General features: G+C 39.6%; 1 protein-coding gene across 9 annotated transcripts in view; it reads right to left on the bottom strand.

The window, feature by feature from the left end:
* Window positions 1–19201, bottom strand: part of ABLIM2 (actin binding LIM protein family member 2) — a 127262-nt gene that overhangs the window by 76287 nt on the left and 31774 nt on the right. For all 9 annotated transcript variants that reach the window (XM_085059736.1, XM_085059739.1, XM_085059742.1 and 6 more), the window contains exons 2-3: window positions 13910–14053; window positions 2515–2698 (exon numbers count right to left, since the gene is read on the bottom strand). In XM_085059736.1, the coding sequence (XP_084915862.1) occupies window positions 2515–2698; window positions 13910–14053 (328 nt within the window). The remainder of the gene's footprint in view (window positions 1–2514; window positions 2699–13909; window positions 14054–19201) is intronic.

The following is a 19201-nucleotide window of genomic DNA, read 5'->3' as shown; positions in this document are numbered from 1 at the left end:
TTACTATTCAATGTAGAAACAGTTTAAAAGTGTTACTTCAGCAGCTACAGAAATAGGGGGTGCAGAAATGCTCATTTAAAAGATTGTAATGATCCTGCAGCATTCTGGAGAAATGTGTCATGAGTGCAAAATGCCTTCTGCTGCCAGAGTATTCTTGCTGAAGATGGTAAGATGCTGGCTTGGTTTCCATGAGAGCAGATCAGCCCCACTGGCAGGCAGTCACCACCTCTCAAATTCACACCATTCTGGAAGTCAGATTCCTAACACAGCACCCACATCAAAGTCTGGCTGTAAAAGGTAATGCCAAATGCAGTTGGCATCATCCCCCAGCTGCTACTGACAGTGTGCTTTGGCCCAGTATTCAAGGTTTCTGCCCATCTGTAAGAAATGAGGGCACAATTGGTTCTCCTGACTCTTCCCACCAAGGAAGATGTAAAGCTAGAGGGCTTTACACATTTTTCCCCCTCTTTTATTTTTACTGCTTTTTAAACAAACAAACAAACAAGCTCCTTCTTGGAATGAAAATAATGTCTACCAACCTTATTTTCATTGAGGATATCACTCAATAAAATAAATGCTGATGATGTTTAGGTAGGTCACTCTTCCCCATAAAAAACACAGATTATGTCTGGCTTGCAATGACAGGGGTAATTGAAGCTGATTTAAAGCATATAAACACATGACAGGATTCTTCTGCTGCTCTGCACCACAAATCAGTGTTACAACCCCCCTGGGAGATACTAATTGAATCCTGCTAGTCAGCAGGGCACTAGCTGGCTCTGATGCAGACAATATGAATTTGTGTGTCCTTCTAAGGAAAGCAGCAGAAGGAAATCTGGGTCTCTCTACTGAACAATTAGAAACAGTGAAATAGCATTTAATACAATGATTTGGTTATACGGAAGGTTAGGGAACATCTCTGATTTTCTTTTTATATGCTATATTATTGTATCAGGAATTTCATTTTTAAAAGCTTTATCACATCTTCACCACACATGATACTTGTAGCATGAATAATTTCACAGCACTGCAATTTAACTCACCTAAACTGTCATGTACTTAAAAATAAGTATTTTAGCCACAAAGAAAATTATTCCACATTTCCAGGGTGACAAAATAAACTGTACCACCAAACTCCCAACTAATGGGCTGACTAAATATAGCAGGAGTTGGTATTTCCAACAGCCTGAAACCCAGGTTAGGTTGCTAAGTACAGTAAATCACATTTGAAAAATTTCTGCTAAACCCTAGTGGTGTCACTGAGAATACAAGCACCTTTAGCAGGAAAAGTAGAATCAACCAGTTTTTTGATTTCTCTTAAATGAACAAGTACCTCACTTTACAGAAGGTACTAGTGCTGAGAATAAAGGTATCAAGAATTGGCTGTACTAATCTGTAGAAGAGCTGTAATACTGCCAGGCTGCAGGCCAAGAGCATGTGCAGCCAGCAGTTAACCTGTGAGATCCATCTGAAATAATTTTATTTCTTCTTAAAAAAAAAAAAAAAATGCCCTTCGTATTTGTTTAAAATATCCAAAAGGAAAAATGTCCTATTAAACAGAGCAAAACTTAGACAGGAGTTAATGTAATAAATATAATAAAGGCTTGCCCATCTCAGAGTCTTCCCCTTAGCATGGCTATTATTACTATTCATACAATTGCTTTATTTAGTTGATATTCTGCCACGAGCCACAGCTGTTCTGCAATTTGAAGTCCTGCTCCTGCATCAGCACAGGAGCATTTCTGAGCTTGGCAGCTCCCTGGGCTGGGCAGTTTAGCCAGAGAAACTATGGCAGCATTTCCATTTGCCCCAAACTGCCATTACAGTGTGTTATCTGAAGGACTTCAAGCTTCTTCATGAAGTCTTTAGTAGATTTGTTTGTGCTGTTTCCCCACAAGAGGACTAAAATGCAGGTGACAGGGACATCAGTCCCTTGCATTGCTCCATCTGGGACCCGTGTGGGAACTGCACTGGGCTTTAGTAGGGAAAAGCTTCTGTGCTCTGTCATTTGTCACATCCATTTCTAACGGGGATCCTTGGTGAAATCAAATTTGTCTTTGAGAGTCCAGGACCTTTCTGTCCTATTTTAAGTGGCTATTGAAGTTTCTGAGAAGAAGCACTGTGAAACTTCAGATTAAATCTGTTAATAGAGTCTCCAGCTGGCTTGCTGAGGACTCAGCCACTGGTATTTGAATTCTTTGTAACTTCAGGTCAACAAATGACAAAACATCAAACACCAGAGAAATAAAGCAAATTTGGGGCAGAACGTCTTAAAATGAAAACAGTGGCAGTTTCTAAAGTACTTTGAAAACTTCATACACAAGATACCATAAAACAGAAAAACACACTTGGAAAAAAGGGAGGGACTCATAATTTGCAGATTTTTTTTTTTTTTAAATTCTGCAATTTTTTAAGTAGTGAGCAACAGAAAACTCTGGGCTATAGGTGATGCCTGGCATCAGTCTTTCAAAATCTAGTTTTTAAATGAAACACAGCTTCATGTAGAAAACTTACCTGCAGACAGCACACACAAAGCAGTCTGGGTGATAGGTTTTTCCCAGTGCTGAGACCACTTCTCCCTCAATGAATTCATCACAACTGAAGCACCGTGTGCCATAGAGTCTCTGGTAGTCCAAAGTACAGATGTAGTCTCCCTGTCTCACAAAAAATCCTCCTTGAGCCAGGTCACATCCACAAGCTGCAGGAAGAGAAAAGGCAGACTCAGAAGGCAGGAAATGAAAACTCATGCTCTAAGATGATGCTGATTTTTTCACCTGTGATATGAGTGGTTCCTAGTGGACTATTTAAGCACTTCAGTATATGGGTTTATAATTACAGAACAGCTATGCATCTGAAAAACACCAGTCATATAGTAAATTACATAATTTTGTACACTAAAAGCCTGAAGATATTTGATGTAAAATTTTTTAATGGAAAAATAATGTAAAAACCAACCTCAGTGCAGCAGCTGTGAGTACAAAGTCAAAAACTGTAAGACTTGAGTTCAGGTTTAGCACATACAACACCCAACACATTTAACAGGTTAAAGGAAATGCATAAGTGATATAAGCCTTTAAAATCTAAAGTACCAGTGTCACAAACATCTCTGGCAGATTACAAGTGTCTGATACTCCTCCTGGGTACAAAAGGGGTTTAAATACTCTCTCTCTAAACATGGGGCTGATGCACATGGGCAACTGCTGCAAACTTTCATAAGTTAAATCAGTTAAAATCAGATCTTACATTCACCTGATAAACACCACTCACCAAGTATGAGCTGGAGGCATCTCCAGATCCATTTGCTCCTGGCAAAAGTAAAGTTTTAATCCTACATGTCGATTTCTAGTTTTTAAGCTAAACCTGTAGGAAAGAGTTTAAATTGATTAACCAAAGGCTTGTGAGACTGTTCAGGGGTTTTCTTCATTGCACCAGGGATGGAGCTAGGGTGGAATTTCGAGAACATATAAGATGGAAAAGGAGAGATACAATGGTCTGGCGAAGTCATACAGAATGAACAGAGATGTAGAAGATGATCCTCATCCACATTGACCAGGATTTTTGAAAACAGACTTGGTTTGATTTACAAGGAGAACTGGACTTCAAAATGGTGATTGTGCTGCTGTGTTGACTACTACCTTACTGCAAGTCACAGCATTCCACTGCATACTCCTGCTCCTGGGGGTGTTCCTGTAGGAATGTGTTCCCATCAGCAAACAGTGTTTACAGACAAACGCTGCTGAACCACAGCCCTGTCACTACTCACAGACAGCCCACAGGAGAGGAGTGGGAATGATGCTGATTCAGTTTGGGTTCTGTGTACAAAACATTGCAGAGCTGCTCGGTGCCTTGGTCCCAAAATAGCATAACTATCCACACTTTTAAAATTCAAGATTGAGATTTACGCTTAGGTACCTGAGAGTCCACAGGCACTTTGGTTTCTAAACTCAAAGCCTGCCAACTCACACCCAGGCCTTTTTGCAGTGTCAGAATCACCCAAACTACAAGAAATGAGTCCAACAGACGTGCTCAAGGCACAGAGTAACACATACAGCACAGAATCCCAAAGAAAGCATAGCATCCTGATCATTCATTCAAAAATACATTCAATCACCCTCCTCTTTTTTTAGAGTCTTTGTTAACTGTAGCACACAAGGCCTGGGCTGAAGACCCTCTTTGAACCCTATGTGGGTTCATCCCTTTGTGGGATCTAAGTTTTCATCATTCTCCCTGGAGATGGTCCTGACTGCTAAGTGTCAGAAAACAACAGTCATGCTAGAACTGTATTAGTGCATGGTCAAAAACTGAAGAACTATGGATTAATTAATCTTTCTTATAATTCAAAATACTTCCAATTATATTGCACGTGTAATGGACAACATGGATTAGATGATTCATATTGCAATACATTTGTTATCTCCATCTCATAGGCTTAAAACATATGGTTTAACATTTCTCTTTCTCACTCATGCTCTCATTTTTACGAAGGACATGCTTTTTAAATAGGCTTTCTAAAAATCTGGCACAACTGGCTGGATACTGTGAGTTTTTTAATTTCTGAAGAGAGAAGGGAGGGATCCCTACATACATTTCTTTATGCTGGCAGTGGCACACCTGACTGCAGTGCACCTGGAAAAAGGCACCAAGAGCCACTTGGAGCTACAGAGCAGGCACTGATCACCACATTTTGCTGTGCACCATCCCAGAGGGAATTGCAGCTGGGCTTCCATAACCAGAGGAAGATGAGTTCACAGCATACCCACAAATTATCTCTGTTGTGCACTTTTGACCCTGTTCAGAGATAAGCACAAGTAAATCTGTATTTATTGTCCAAATGGAAGCCAGGCAGGCTTTGTCCCACTGTAGCTAAAAGAGCCTTGGTGCAGGATTTGGGGCACGTGGTGTCAGCAATAGTTCAGCCACTGGCATGTGGTGGCACTCTGTCTCACCCTGAAGGTATTGAGCTTTCTCTGTGCTGTCACTAACGTTACAATTAATCCAAAGTTGTGTATTACCCCAAAGCAGTTTGCACTAATGCACTTAATCCTGGCTTCGCTGGAAACCCTGCAGTGAAACTACTCATCCATGGAGAGACAAAAAAATAAGTTATTGGGACTTCAAGCTAAAAGTGAGTTTGGCATCCTCTCACCAGGCTCCTTTCTGCATCACCATCACTTCAGCCTCCCTACATGCAAAGAGAGGCTGAATGAACATCATTCCACCACCAGCTCTCTCCACAGGCCATAGCTTGAGTCACTAACCCTTTCCTGCTCCTGCACTCTTTGAGCTGTCTGATCCAATTTAACTCGACACCCAGCTGACCAGAGAGGAACACAGGGATTCCAGTTAAATACTGGCTTGGATATTAAAATAGTCACAGTTTAAAGCTGGGAAGAGCAGCTCTGAGAAGAGATCCATTGTCCTCCCCTCAGGTGAGATGCTGTGCTCCTTGCCTGCTGCTTATGTGACACAGACACTGCCCGTCTGAGATGATCCTGCACATCTGCAGAGACAAGAAATCAGGAAAGGAAAGCTGGAGAAGTCTAGGGAGAATGTCTGAAGGCAGCTACTAGATCCTAATCCCCTAGGACAGGAAATCAGCATTATGTCACAGATCCACTCCTACCCAGCGTTTGTCTTCCAAAATTAGTATCTGTAGGTAGGGTTATTTATAGTGTAGGAACAGTTTTCAACAGTTTCTGGAGCTCATCTTGATGAAAAAAGAGAAGCACTGCAAACACAGCAATTATATTAATGAAAAGACTAACACAGAGTAACTCAGCTGCTTGTCTTGGTATTACCCTGCATACCAAGGCAATGCCTTTTCCTGAGCAGTTACAAGCTTTAGGAGTAATTTTTAAGTAGTGAATCAGTAAGTGTTTGTCTCTTCTTCTTATAGTGTTTAGTAGCAAGCCAATACCTGGATTTGGGACATGAGTGGGATGATATCCATTCCATTTTTAGGGAGGGTATCTCAGGGTGGCTTCTCTTACAGCTCAATAATTCCACTCTTCAGGATAGTTTGTAGTTACCTGACACCAAAATATATGGATCTGAGGAGCTCCTCTACTGGTTTAGAAACAGACTACTTTTCTCCCTAGCACAGTGTCTGTTAACAGCACCTGAAGCACAGGAATTTATGCAGTGCATAATGGTAATGGTTTTAAATTAAAAGAGATGCAATTTAGACAGAATATATGAAAGAAATTTTTTACAGTGAGGCTGGTGAGACACTGGAACAGGTTGTCCCAAGAGGCAGCAGATGCCCCATCTCTGGAAACATTTAAGGTCAGGTTGGACAGGGCACTGAGCAACCTGATTTAGTTGAAGATGTCACTGCTTATTCCAGGGGAGTTTGGACTAGATGACCTTTACATGTCCCTTCCATTATTCTGTGATTTTATAAAAATTATTCTATGAATTTATAAAAATAAATAGCAGCAAATCAATTAATCAATGCACTTTAAGCACGTTGCTATGCCACTACTGTATGCCATCAGTATTCCATTTGCACTGTACAGATATAAAATGCATCTATTTTCTGTGCTGGCAAATGAGCCTACTGAAAGCACATTAATTTTTTGGCTGTGTGCTGGGCTTAAAAACCAGCTGTATCCCAAGCTGCTTGGGGGATGCTATGTTTGCTGTGCTGCTGCACATTACAGGAGGCTGCAGCAGCAGTATGCACTGCTGGTCCTGTCATCCCAGCAGTGCTGTTCTGCTGTCAGCATGCCAGAAAATTGAGTGTTTGCTTACATGAAACTGCATGTATGAGGTCTGTCTTTTTCCCTCCCATTTGCTGCCTGATGTAAGCGAAATAAAATTTTTCTTCCTCAGTACTGTGGCTTTATGTCCATTTCTGGTATTTTCCTCCACCCACGGGATGGATGATGCTGGCTGATGAAGATCCCAAGAAGGGCATGTAGTACACTGCTGATATTATTCTGTTTTGGCAGCTAAATTGTGCATCTTCATACACCATTGATGAAGTCTGGGATCCCATTCTCCAAAAGCCCATGATTATGTGTGGAACATTTCACCTGACCACTATGCCTGTGAGAAGGAATAACAACCACCTGGCAAACTTCCATCACTGCAGCTTTGACTTAAGTTCAAACCAAACTGCAATTAATCTGAAGCAGTCTAAGCTCATTTCCAGCAGATGGCTGTGACTGTGATACTCCTCCTTGCATGGTCTGGTGTGGTAAGCCCAGATAAGCTTTTCACAAAGCTTTTGGGGAAGTCTTTCCCTGCTCCAGGTTTGCTGGCCATACAATATTGGCATGGGACTATCATGTCTTAGTTAATTCACACCTGAAACTTCCCTCTGTAGGGAAGCAGCCATAAGACAGAAGGAATCTTGCAATGGGGTATACAAACATACAATCCAGTCACTCTTCCTATGAAGGAGTGACCATACCTCAAATCTTTCCAAACACATCTGTGAAGTCAGGAATACTCAAGCCTGTCAGTCACTGGCAGTGTATTAGCAATAATATCTGAAATACCAGCTGTAATCTCAGGGACTTGAGTGACACCTCCTTTAAAAGCTCTGCCATAGTCTTAGAGGTGAGCAAGATCCTAACAGCATTATGTGTGTGGCTCTTTCAAGCTACCAAAATAATCCCCAGGAAACCTTGTCTCTTTTATACTAATTTTTTGTTTTAAAGTCTCAATCTGGTTATTTAAAATTTACAGGTATGCTAAAGAAATTTAAGAAACAAAGTAATGTGTTTTAACCCATTTTCAGCCTAAAAGAATTTTAAGTGTTTATGATAAAATACTTCTGTCATTTGCCAGACTAATTAAAACAGGTTTACAAAAAATACAATTAAAAACCCCCACAACCCCAAAAAAACCAACATGCGAAGCAACAACACTAAATATTTTCTGATTTTTTTTAACAGTGCTTTAGGTGCCAGTTCCAGGTTTGCAAATTAAGTTCCTGCTCTATTCACAGATATGGCAGATGGTCTGGTGTTAATGAGTTGCACAAAGTGGGAGGTGGAATAACACCACAGTGGCAGTGATGAATTATATGTAACAACTCTCTCTGTGTTGCCAAGCAGGCTTTACATCACCTTAGTGCCCTGAAATGCCCAGTAGCTACTCCAGAGTATTCCTGCTGTGTCCTCAAGGGAAAGAGCAAGGGAAAGAATGGAAGTTCCCTGCATAAAGGCATCCTTGCACTGTTTTTGGGTTTTATGGGTTTTTTTTTTTTCAGGGCGAAAAACCTTAACCCAAGAAGAGAACTTGAGTAATTAAAAAGACTTGCAGGCTTTTTTTAAAATAATAATAATAATTCTGTGACATCATCTAATGTAGGCTGAAACAATGTATGTTCAAAACTTCTTTATATGAATAGTAAGTGTCTTTACTACCTGCAAAATTTATATAGATTTGAAAATCCTATCCTCTAATGAGCACTTAGCTTTTTAGTATAACTTCTCATTCTGAGGACTAGAAGGATGCAAATAAGGAGAAAATAAATTGGGAGATAGAAGTAACAGAGGTTTGGCTTCCTGTGGTGGATAGTAGCTACCTTTTATTGAATGTTACTAAGACACTCCTTTAGCAATAGTTTGATGATTCCTCCCTCTCCCTTTCACCATGCTTTACTAATACTATGTGTTCATTAAATTAATGAAAGATTACTCTTAAAAAGATTCATCAGAGTCTGGTTGAAATACATGCCATGAAATAAAGGTTTAGCTAAAGTGCTGATGGGTACATGGCCAGGACATGAGGGGCTGCAGAAAGTTCTTATTGAATGCAAAGAAAGGTTGCAACAGGAACATGATTACAAAAAAAGGAAAATTACCCCTTAATTTGTGATCGTGAAAGTCCACTAAGTGACCAAAATTTGTTCATGCTTTAATTACTGAATTACTTAAAAAATTTAGTTATTAATTATTTTCAAAGTTTAGATTTTAAAATCTCAAAACGACAACACGGAACCATTTGCTGCTACATTAAATCACATTTGCGCCAGCAAAAGTGATCATTTTTATCATCATCGTGATTTCAGTGAAATAAAAATAATAAGCTAACATGACACTGGTAAGGCAGCCCTAAACCTTCCATGCTCTGCAACCTTGACTTGGTGAGTTTTACAGTGGAAATGTTTTTTCCTGCTGTACTGAGTTAATACGATCTGGGATTGCAAACTCCTGAAGGACTCGGGAAGTGCTGGACACATTGCTGAGAGTGCCTGCTGAATAAGGGCTCCTGCACTAATCCCCAGTGCCCATGACACCACAAATACCACGAATTGCTACTGCCTGGCAAAAATTTGGGACTCGGAAATCTTACGAACGAACTTCCCGCAAATGACTCCCATTTTGAAACGTGAAACTCTGCAGCTATGTTCAAATGCGAGTTCCTCCGATTACTCAGCGTAGCTTTGAACATATTTATATCCCAGCAGATGCATTTGATCTAACAAACAAAACTCCTATTGCCAAGTTACTCCATGTTTTTAATATTTTCACTGAATATTCTGTCTTAGCCCTTCCCGTTATTAAGATTTCTCAATAAATTAGATAGCTCTGGGTTCTGTTTCCATGTTCTACTGGGAAAATGGTTTCGAAATGATATACCCATACCTGGGACTTTTCACAATTCCTGGGGCACTGCACTGCCACAGGAATCAGAAACAATAACCCACACAACCACATACCCCATTCTAAGCTGAAGATGTGGTAAATTCTAAGAGATTATTTAAAAAAATAGATCAAAATTAATGTGGGAAAAAGTAGACTTGCAACTGCTAACTGTGCCAGCATGGAAGATGCATGTGCTGCACCCATAGCAAGACAGCAACCAGGAGAATATTGATTAGGGGTAAAACAAGATATTTATGATCTACAATGGAGCAGATGTAGCACAAAGGTAATGTTTTTACATCTACAGCTCAGACTGGGAGCTTACTTACTTCCTTTCAGTAAGACAAACCAGTGAAGGACACATATAGGAGTTACACTTCTTCTCACTCAGGTACAAAGAATGGCCTTTAGCAGGATGGTATGGATCCTCCCATTTAACTTGGTCACTTGGGAAATGCCAGGATATTATCACATCACAGAAAATGGAATACTTGCCAAATACTAATAAAACAGAGTAATTTCTATCCTTATCAAAGATCTAAGAAGCTACCCAAGATGACATAATCACAGCAAATATATTTCTCCTGTCTACAATTCTGTCTTAATGGGTCTCTCTTCTGGGTCTACTAAATCACACTGATGTGAATAAGCTCCACATTAATATTTGTCTAATAACATCCACTCCATTAAATGCAGTCCTGACCTGACAGACACCCTCTGAATAGTTTATATTCAACACAATTTTTAAAAATTTGATTGTCTGAGTCATTAATTTTTTCATCACTTCAGTGATTTTCCTTGGTGCTTTTATTGCAGTGGTAACAAATTAAAAAAGAACTAGCAAACACAGGAAAAAAACCCCTTGAAGTACAACAAAACTTTGCTTTTCTATTATCAAAGGCATCTGCTTCATTATGACAGTACTTTTAAAAAACCTGATTAAAATGGGATATATTTTAAACTAAAAATTAAGTAAAAATTTAAAATGGGGCTAGATGGCATGTTCCCTACAGCATTTTATTAGCAGATTAGATGTGCACCTAAACAAGAAATAACATATACAAATAGAAATGAGTATAAACCTTATTTATAAGGCCTATTTACCTCCCTAGGTCCTATTAAACTTTGATACTGAGCAAAACTAGCAGATGCTCACAGTACTGCTGTTAAATTTTTTAATCTGGATGTGTCTCAGTCTTGAATAATAAAAGAGTTGTTCACCTTTTTAAAACTTTTCTTTAAAATGTTTAAAATCATTATCTGGGGAATGTAAGAAGAACTGGACAGGAATAAAAGGAGAACTGTATGGGAATTAATGACTTTATACTAACCTTCCTTGGTTATGTAACTTCATTTTAATACAAAAGACATCTATATAACTGCTGTTACCATTCTGAAACTTACAGTTCCCATAAGAAAAGTTGTCCAGGGAAGCTGTGGCTGCCCCATCCCTGGAATTGTTCAAGGCCAGGCTGGATGGGGCTTGGAGCAACCTTGTCTAGTTGAAGGTGTCCTTGCTTATGGCAGGGAGGTTGGAATTAGATGATCTTTAAAGTCTTTTCCAACCCAAATCATTCTATGAATAATCAGACAGCAGTATGGCAACACACAAAACTACCTTTCTACCCTACAAGAAAAGGAAACAATTCAATGTATTCAACCCCCTAAAAGCTCATAACTTATCCAAACTATCAAAGAAACCAGTTTCAAATTTCACACATATTCAAAAAGGTGCAACTTCTTCCAGTGTAATATCATCTGTCACTGATGAGGTCATTCAAAAAGACCTCAAATACCTCTAGACACCACACAAGACATGGTCATTTGTCAATTCTTACTCACGGGCTCTTTGTCAGTTTGCATTCTCCATCACTGTACAACTGCAAATTCTGTGAGAGGGACCATCATCTCCTGCATCTTTACAAATACTAAATGTTTTCTGATGCAGGCTACAAGATGATTTAACACAGAGGCAGCCAACCAAGCAGGCAGGCATCTTAGCAGGGCAGTGCAGCCAGCCCACACATGGATTATCTGTCCTAGGAGAGTTCTGCAGCTGCACTGGATGCTGGACACACAGCCTTTTTCCACGTGCTATCTTTGGTGGATGAGGTGAGACAGGGCAAACTGCACTGCTGAGTAGCATCAAAATAAATGCACCACTGGGAGGAATCAACTCTAAGATAAATACATTCCCAGAATCATCACCGTGCCAGTGCACAGCAGAGGTCATGGCACAAAACTCTCCTCCAAGGCTGAAAGCAGGTTGACTGATCAGAACTGAATACCTTTTTTTTTTTTTTTTGCTAAATCCTAACACTTGAACTATATTTTTTCATCCATTAATTTAAAAATCCAAGTCACATTTGCCTAACCTGACTTTTTTCCTTTTATGCTAGTTAGTGAAATGAACATTCAGTGGACTGTTCCATTCCAAAGCTCTTCTCACATAAACAACAGGGCAAAACCATATTACAAAGTCACTTATGCTTCTTAAGTAACAAATAAAACCCAGAAACAAAACAAAAACAGACACCAGAAAAATGCCAGAAAATCGATGTTAACCTTTGAAAGGTGATAAAAAAAAAATTATGACATTTAAATTATGAGGGAAAAACCCCAAAACAACCATGTGTGAAAATTCAGCAAAATGGTTAGTCAAGAGTACTCCAAGAGCCCTGACATGAAGCAGCAGTTTACCCACACATCCCTGACACTCTCTCCTGTGCCAGCTGAGAGACTGATGGCTGCCTGACAGATGCTACCCTGCTACCTTGTTAACATTGTGATTTTTTCCTCATTTCATCCAAGATCTGCCTGAAGTGAACAATCTCCTTCTTATCTCTTGCAGACAGGTAGGGGCAATCCAGGTTCTACAGTACATTCATCACCTTCCTCTGCATGGGGGTGGGAAAGAAACCCTCTGCACTGCCTAAATTTGGCATCAGTGAACAGTTTCAGGGACCACATGCTCCATTTGCTGGTGACCTGGCATCGCCTAGATGGAGACAGCCTATGAAATGGAAAATTGGATGCATGATTCTGTCTTGTTCTCTCTGTAGGATTTGTCTTTTCCCATAGCACATCTGTAAAACAGAAAGGGGGCTTGGATTCCATCAAGGTAATAAATAATATGGAGCAAATACCAGAATGTTACTGAGGCTTCATGCAGGAGACAAGACTCCTGTATAGCAAATCAGCTGCTTTTTCCCAAGTTAAGTCTGAAAAACTGATTTGACAATGAAGTTTGCCATGAGAACAAGTGGCTTTAAAACAGCTTAAAAGATGTACGTATAGGCCATGCTCTGCTTTAAATACCAATCTCTTCTGAATAGATGACCAAAATATTTTTGCTGTTTAGGAAAGTGCACTATGCTTATTTTGCTTGCTATGCAATTTTGCAGAGAACACAGTTATTGAGCTGAACATTTAGTTCTGTCTGTCTAGCTCATTAAAGACTGCCTCAGTTATTTTATAGTATGTACTTAATCCCATGGGATTTTAAAAAATATCAGTAGCTAACAGATAGTGACAATTTTCTTTCTAGTATTTCCTCCAAATAGGAATGGAAATAGTTCCAGTGACACACCTGGAACCAGAGACCTGCTCACGTTTCTAGACTGAGCTACAAGGATTAACAAATGTCACTTGAAGTACTGGTTAATAAAGGAGTAAGCAGGTTGTTCAGTAAACTTCAGCTAACATTTAGGTACTTGTACATTCAAAACAAATTACATCTTTGCAACTTCCAGGTAAGTTTTTGAAAAAGCAAATATCTATGGAAGGGGTGTTGTATCAGTTAATTCCCTTTTCCTGTGACCATCCTTCTGCTATTCTTGGGACAATATTAGATCACCAGGCACCAACCTGGAGCAAACCAAGTCCTTCCCTCCAAACAATGGAAAAGCACAGAAGGTTGCACAGGAATTCAGAGATCACAGTCCAACACATGGCCCAGCCCATGGCATGCATTAGAGAGCTGGAAGAGAGATAACCTCTGAGTTTCTGTGAAAATGTTAATTCTCTCCTAGCCCTGCACTGTTCTCCCAAACTGCTCTCCTTCCTGATGTCCCAGCTCTACAGTAAACTCCAATATGGATATAAAAAGCTTTATATCCATTGCAAACATTCTCCAGTTCTGGGATTTACAATGTTTATAGTCTTACAGTCAACAGTCAGAGAGTTCACAGTAAACCCTTTCAGGCATGGATTGGATTGTAAAATATGCTTGTGAAGTTTCCAGGATCATTAAGCCACACACCATTGCTAATGCCCTACTCATAGAAGCAGCAGTCACAAACACTTACCTTTGCAAACAAAGCATTTAATATGGAAATATTTGTTCTGAACTCTCAAAACTTCTCCTTTGCATGGTTTTCCACAGGTGTTGCAGAGAATTGCAGTACTTGATGGCTTCTCCAGCTGGCTATGTACAGCCTGTGGTTGTGAAACTGCAAGGGAAAACAAAAGGAAGAGCATTTTAAAGGCCATCAGATGCATCTTCCACAAGACCTACAAGTAATGACAACACCTGGGATGAATCAGGTCAAGCAGATAAAAGTTTTAACTTCTGGGATTGGCCAGCACAGGAGAAAAGATCTGCCAAAAGGGTTTGAGCCAAGCCAACCCTGTCATTTCATCACTTTGAAAGCTTTTGACTGAACACACTTCAAACATAAATCAGAATTTCTTACAGAAGAAAGAATCCACATGATCAAGTATTGAGAGCCTCCACCTGAATTTCAAAAAATGCTTTGTCGTATTTTCTCTTCAAGAAATCAAAGACCATAGATAAGTATAAATAAAAGCTATACTTTTTATTCAAACTATCTTTAATGCGACTTGGTAACTCTTACATGTGAGCTACTGATCTTTAAAGTTCATGGTAAATGACTTCTTTACTGATTTTAAAGCAGAAATATAGTTCTGTTGATGTTTTCAATAGCTCTGAAACATTGTCATCCCCATAAAAACCACATATATCTGATCATTAAACAAAGTTTGCTGTCATTTTGTAAGGAAACCATGATTTCAAGAGAGCAGGTTAATCTAGGTTAGTGAAAATTAAGTGAATCAAAAATTTGCTGCCATCTTGTGATGTAAATTAGAAATTACATTCATTGTGCTGTTGATAACTTGAGATAAGTTGGTATCTCATTGTGCTATGTGGAACAGGTGAGATATGACCTTATTCTTGCCATTCTGCTGCAGCACTTGCATCAATTTTTCATCACGGTGTACTTAGGAGTCAAGAGAGGAAACATCAAGGCAGTTAATTATAAAAGAGCTATACTGTGACTCAACACATCTGTTTTTCTCCCCGTGTGAAGAACTAATAACAGGAAAGCATAAAAAACATTTTAAGTAAATGACATATTTAATGACATTTTTCTTCTGCAATGTGGCATGCTTACTCCAAGGCTGGATTGCTTATTTCAAAGTGATTGTGTTGTTTAAATTTTAGCTACAAAATAAACTTACCAACCAACCAACCAGTCAAGATGGAGAAACCTCTCATAAGCCAATAGGCTTAAGGGAAAAAGGCTTTTCCTCATCCACTGAGTTGAAGGAATCAATATTTCAGTGAGATGCTAAGCTTCCCCTCCCACAGAATCTTCCAGGGGAGTTGCTGCAAGTTTTACCCAAAACAGCACTTTCTACTCCTGTAACTAAAGTGGTTTGGGTTTTTTTTTTACCCAGAAGATACATGGGATTGAGCTTCTCATGGCATTATTCACCTCCCATTAGCATTTTGCCTTGTCTGCTAAAATTACACAATCTGTGATGGTCAAAAATGTCCTGCTCAAGGCAATGGACTTTTGGAGCACTTACTGAAGGCCTGGTAATAATTAAGGACATCTCCAATAAAAACAACACAAGCACAACAGGCAACTGGAAGTTCATAGGAAGGCAGAAGCCCAAACTCACACAGAGCAAATAGTACACATCGTTCAAGCTACTATGAGGGTCTGATTTACTCCTCAAACAAAAACAGAGGAAACTCTGAACTTTGCAATACTTTACTTTCGACACAAGAATCTCTCTGTACTGTAACCTGCCCAAAACAAACTACCCACCCTGAAAAAGAATCAACCCTGTAGGAAACTAAAACAAAGTATTTCCATGAGTTAGTTACTAGAGTAGCTCCTAAAAGTTTGTGACTATAAATAATGGTTTGCTCTCTCCAGATTTGCAAACAAGCATCAAATTTGTAGTAATTCATGGAAGACTTGACTTAAAAGGAGCTGACCATAGCCAGAATATTTTGGTCTGAACAGTTGCATTTGAAATAAAAAATTCCAATTGGAACAATTAACCAATTGACTTTTCTTCACACTCAGCTATTCCCCTGTTTCAGCTTTCCAGAACAGCATTTCTCCAGAGGCATCCATGCCTGGCCAATGTAGAGAGCTGCCAGCTCATGCTGTGGTCCAGACAGACCCAGGAGCACTGCCAGAGAGCCCAAGGGCAGCTCACCCCACCAAACATACCCCCTTCCCTAAAGTGACAATAGCATGGCATTTCCAGAGAAAACACTGCTTTTCTACTTGCTGTCTTGCCCCTGGGAGTCCAATGAGGCACTTTTTGCTAAGCAGCAGAACACCAAAAGTTGTTGCAAAGTTGTTTTTTCTTGTTTTCTGAAACTTGCTGCAAACTGAAAATGTGGCAGAAAACAGAAAGATTTGTTTTCCACTATGTATTTGGTGCTCAGTGTCCAGAGCTACATAGCAGGACATTTCCTTCTCCTTGGGTCCCTAAATCAAGGTTCAGAATTTAAAAAATCCCAGCAACTCAGCTATAAAATAAATTAGAAAGGAGAATATTTAGGTTGTTTTGTTGTTGGGTTTTTTTTTCCTAATTCCTCTTTGGAATTTCTTTTGGAATTTTTCCATCAATCTTCAAGTAACACAAGGTATAATTAAAATATACACCACAGACAAAGGAATAATTATTTTGCTTTTCTCTCAGTTAAAAACGAAGCTACTCAGTATTTCATACAAACCCCAGAGGGAATACAGTGCCTCTGAGATCATTCCAAAGCGGTCCTTCTGAAGACAGTTTAAAACACTTACTCTTTCATCTAGCACAACAAAATTGTATAATTAATCACATATTAGTTTATATTTTAAAACATTGATACTTAATATGGTTTATGTTGAAATGTCAACTGTTGACAATTCTGAGAAACTGATTTCATTAGAGAACTTCACATTTTAACTTATGCTTTAAACCATATTTAAGGAGATGTTTACACGGCAATTTTCAGTATCCTACCTTTATGTATCAAAATCACTCTTTGAAGCAGCAGAAGAAACAATCAACACATTTAATGAGAAAATAATGAATTACTGATGGACTGTAATGATCTGAGACTACTCATCAATCACAACTAAAGAGTTCACTACAAATTAAATGCTTGCATTGTATCCTGAGCTGTTGAAATTTCCTTCTTAACTTTAAATTACTTTTTCTAACTCAAAATACAACTGAATACCTGATTCTCTAAATTTCCCTTTTTCCCAGACTACATTCTGCTCTAGCTGAGGTATCCTCACCAATCCTTAAACCCTAAAAGGATCTGACTGCACTCCCTTTTTGACAAGGACAAAAACTGGCAAGGAATGAAGGAGCAGTTTCCACAGCACTTCTTTGTTCAAGACTTTTCTGCTGGGGACATCACTGCCAATACTCCTGCCAACTGCCCAGTGCTCACACATCTCTGATGTCAAGACTCAGTCTGTCTCCACCAGGCTACACAGCAGATAATTCTGCAGTACTGGACCAAGCAGGGTTCATTAACCAACAATGGTTTGCTGAAAAGATTTCAAATAAGATACACTCCTCAGACTTCTGTATTCTTACTCTAGACCTGCACTTGCTGCAAGTACCACAGGGAAGGAGGGACAGTGGCATTGCTCATTATTAAAGCTGCTTTACACACCTTATGGCCACTGTCAAGTGATGTTTTCAGTGTGCTTGTAACTTTCACAGATTCACAGAATATCCTGAGTTGGAAGGGACCCACAGGGATCAATGTGTTGATCATTGAGTCCAACCCTTGGCCCTGCACAGGACATTCCCAAGAATCACAATATGTGCCTGAGGGCTTCACCAAATTTTGACTATTTTCGTGAATATTACTCACATTTGATGTTGTCGAACTCATTTCTTCAGGGACAATTTCAGACAAAATGTTTAAGCTTTTTTTAAGGTGAAGAAAGGATAGTATACAATATATTGGTTTTCAACATTAAAAAGAAAGCAGAGCACACTGCTGTTGGAAGTACTTGGATTATAGGTTGTAGCCTGACACCAGTGACAGGAACATTGGATCCAAGAAAATCCACAGCTGTGGTAAAAACCCATCCCTTTGACTAAGGCCAGCCCCTTGTGCCTTGCTAGACTGAGCAGTTTGTAACAGCCACGGGGACAGGGCTAAGGTGCCAGAGATAAAGAAAAGCTTTGGCCGAGACAGGAATGCTCTGGAAGCAGAACCAGACAAGCTGATGGTGGTGACAGAAGGGAGAGGATTCACAGGTCCCTGGTCATGCTCTGCTCAGGAGCCTGGGACTGAAAATGTCACCTTCTCTCTGCCGTGAGCAAACTGCTGAGGGAAATCAAGCTCTTGGCAAAAGATCCAGTCTAGGATTGGTCTACGCAGAGGATGACAAACCCCTTTGCTATCAGGCTCTCCAACAGCTAAATGAGAAATCTTCATGGCAGATTACAGACCTGATGAAGGAATGTCCAGGAACTGCAGAATTTGACACAGCCCTAATGCTTTTTCCAGTTTGGTTGTTTTGTTTTAACTCTGCATAAGAACCTACAGAAGCCATTTCTGAGCTTGGAAATCAAGTACTGAAAATTAAGAAGTGTCACGCTTAAGAATATACATGTAATCTAGAATCAAATCTCAAATATAAAGTTTAATAATAAAGATTTCCACTTTCTTTGTTTGCTAAACAGACATAATTAAGGCCACATAACCCATTTGCACCACACTGTTTCACCCTGTTCTAAAACCAGTTTATTACATTTACTGCTCCTGGTGATTAAAGAAGCCTGAAATGATAAAGGGCCAAATGACACAATCTGATATTAGAATCTCAGAAGCCTCAAATGATTTGTGTTGGAAGAGGCTTTAAAGATCACCTAGTTTCAGCCCTCCTGCATTGGCAGGGACTCCTTACTCTACATTCCATTGCTCCAAGTCCCATCCAACCTGTCCTTCTTTGATGTAGCCATTTCAAAGAGTACTGTCATCTAAGGTAAGGTGTGATCTGAGTGCACAGACCACAGTCATGTGAAAAAAATATCATTCCTAGTATTTTCAATCCCAGGAATTACCTCTCAATGCAGGAAAAATGGCAATTCCTCTGCAAGGTTCCTGGAAGGATAGTGCAGAACCAGAGCTGAAAGGCAACAATGAAAGGAAAACCAAAGGGCTTGGTGGGTTTTCTTTCTTTCCCTGTCCTTTCTGTGGGTTGTTCTGGGATTTTTTAATTGTGTTCTGGAGGTCAGGTTAAAAAAGTGCAAGCCTTTCATTTCAGGCTCATACAAACACAGTATCATTTGCCTGCAACAACAAACCTCCATCA

This window comes from Lichenostomus cassidix, chromosome 4, assembly GCF_008360975.1.
Source record: "Lichenostomus cassidix isolate B80296 chromosome 4, HeHo_3.0, whole genome shotgun sequence".
In the NCBI taxonomy this organism is placed as follows: Eukaryota; Metazoa; Chordata; class Aves; order Passeriformes; family Meliphagidae; genus Lichenostomus; species Lichenostomus cassidix.
The sequence above is the reverse complement of the archived record's forward strand: the minus strand, read 5'-3'. Positions and strand labels throughout refer to the sequence as shown.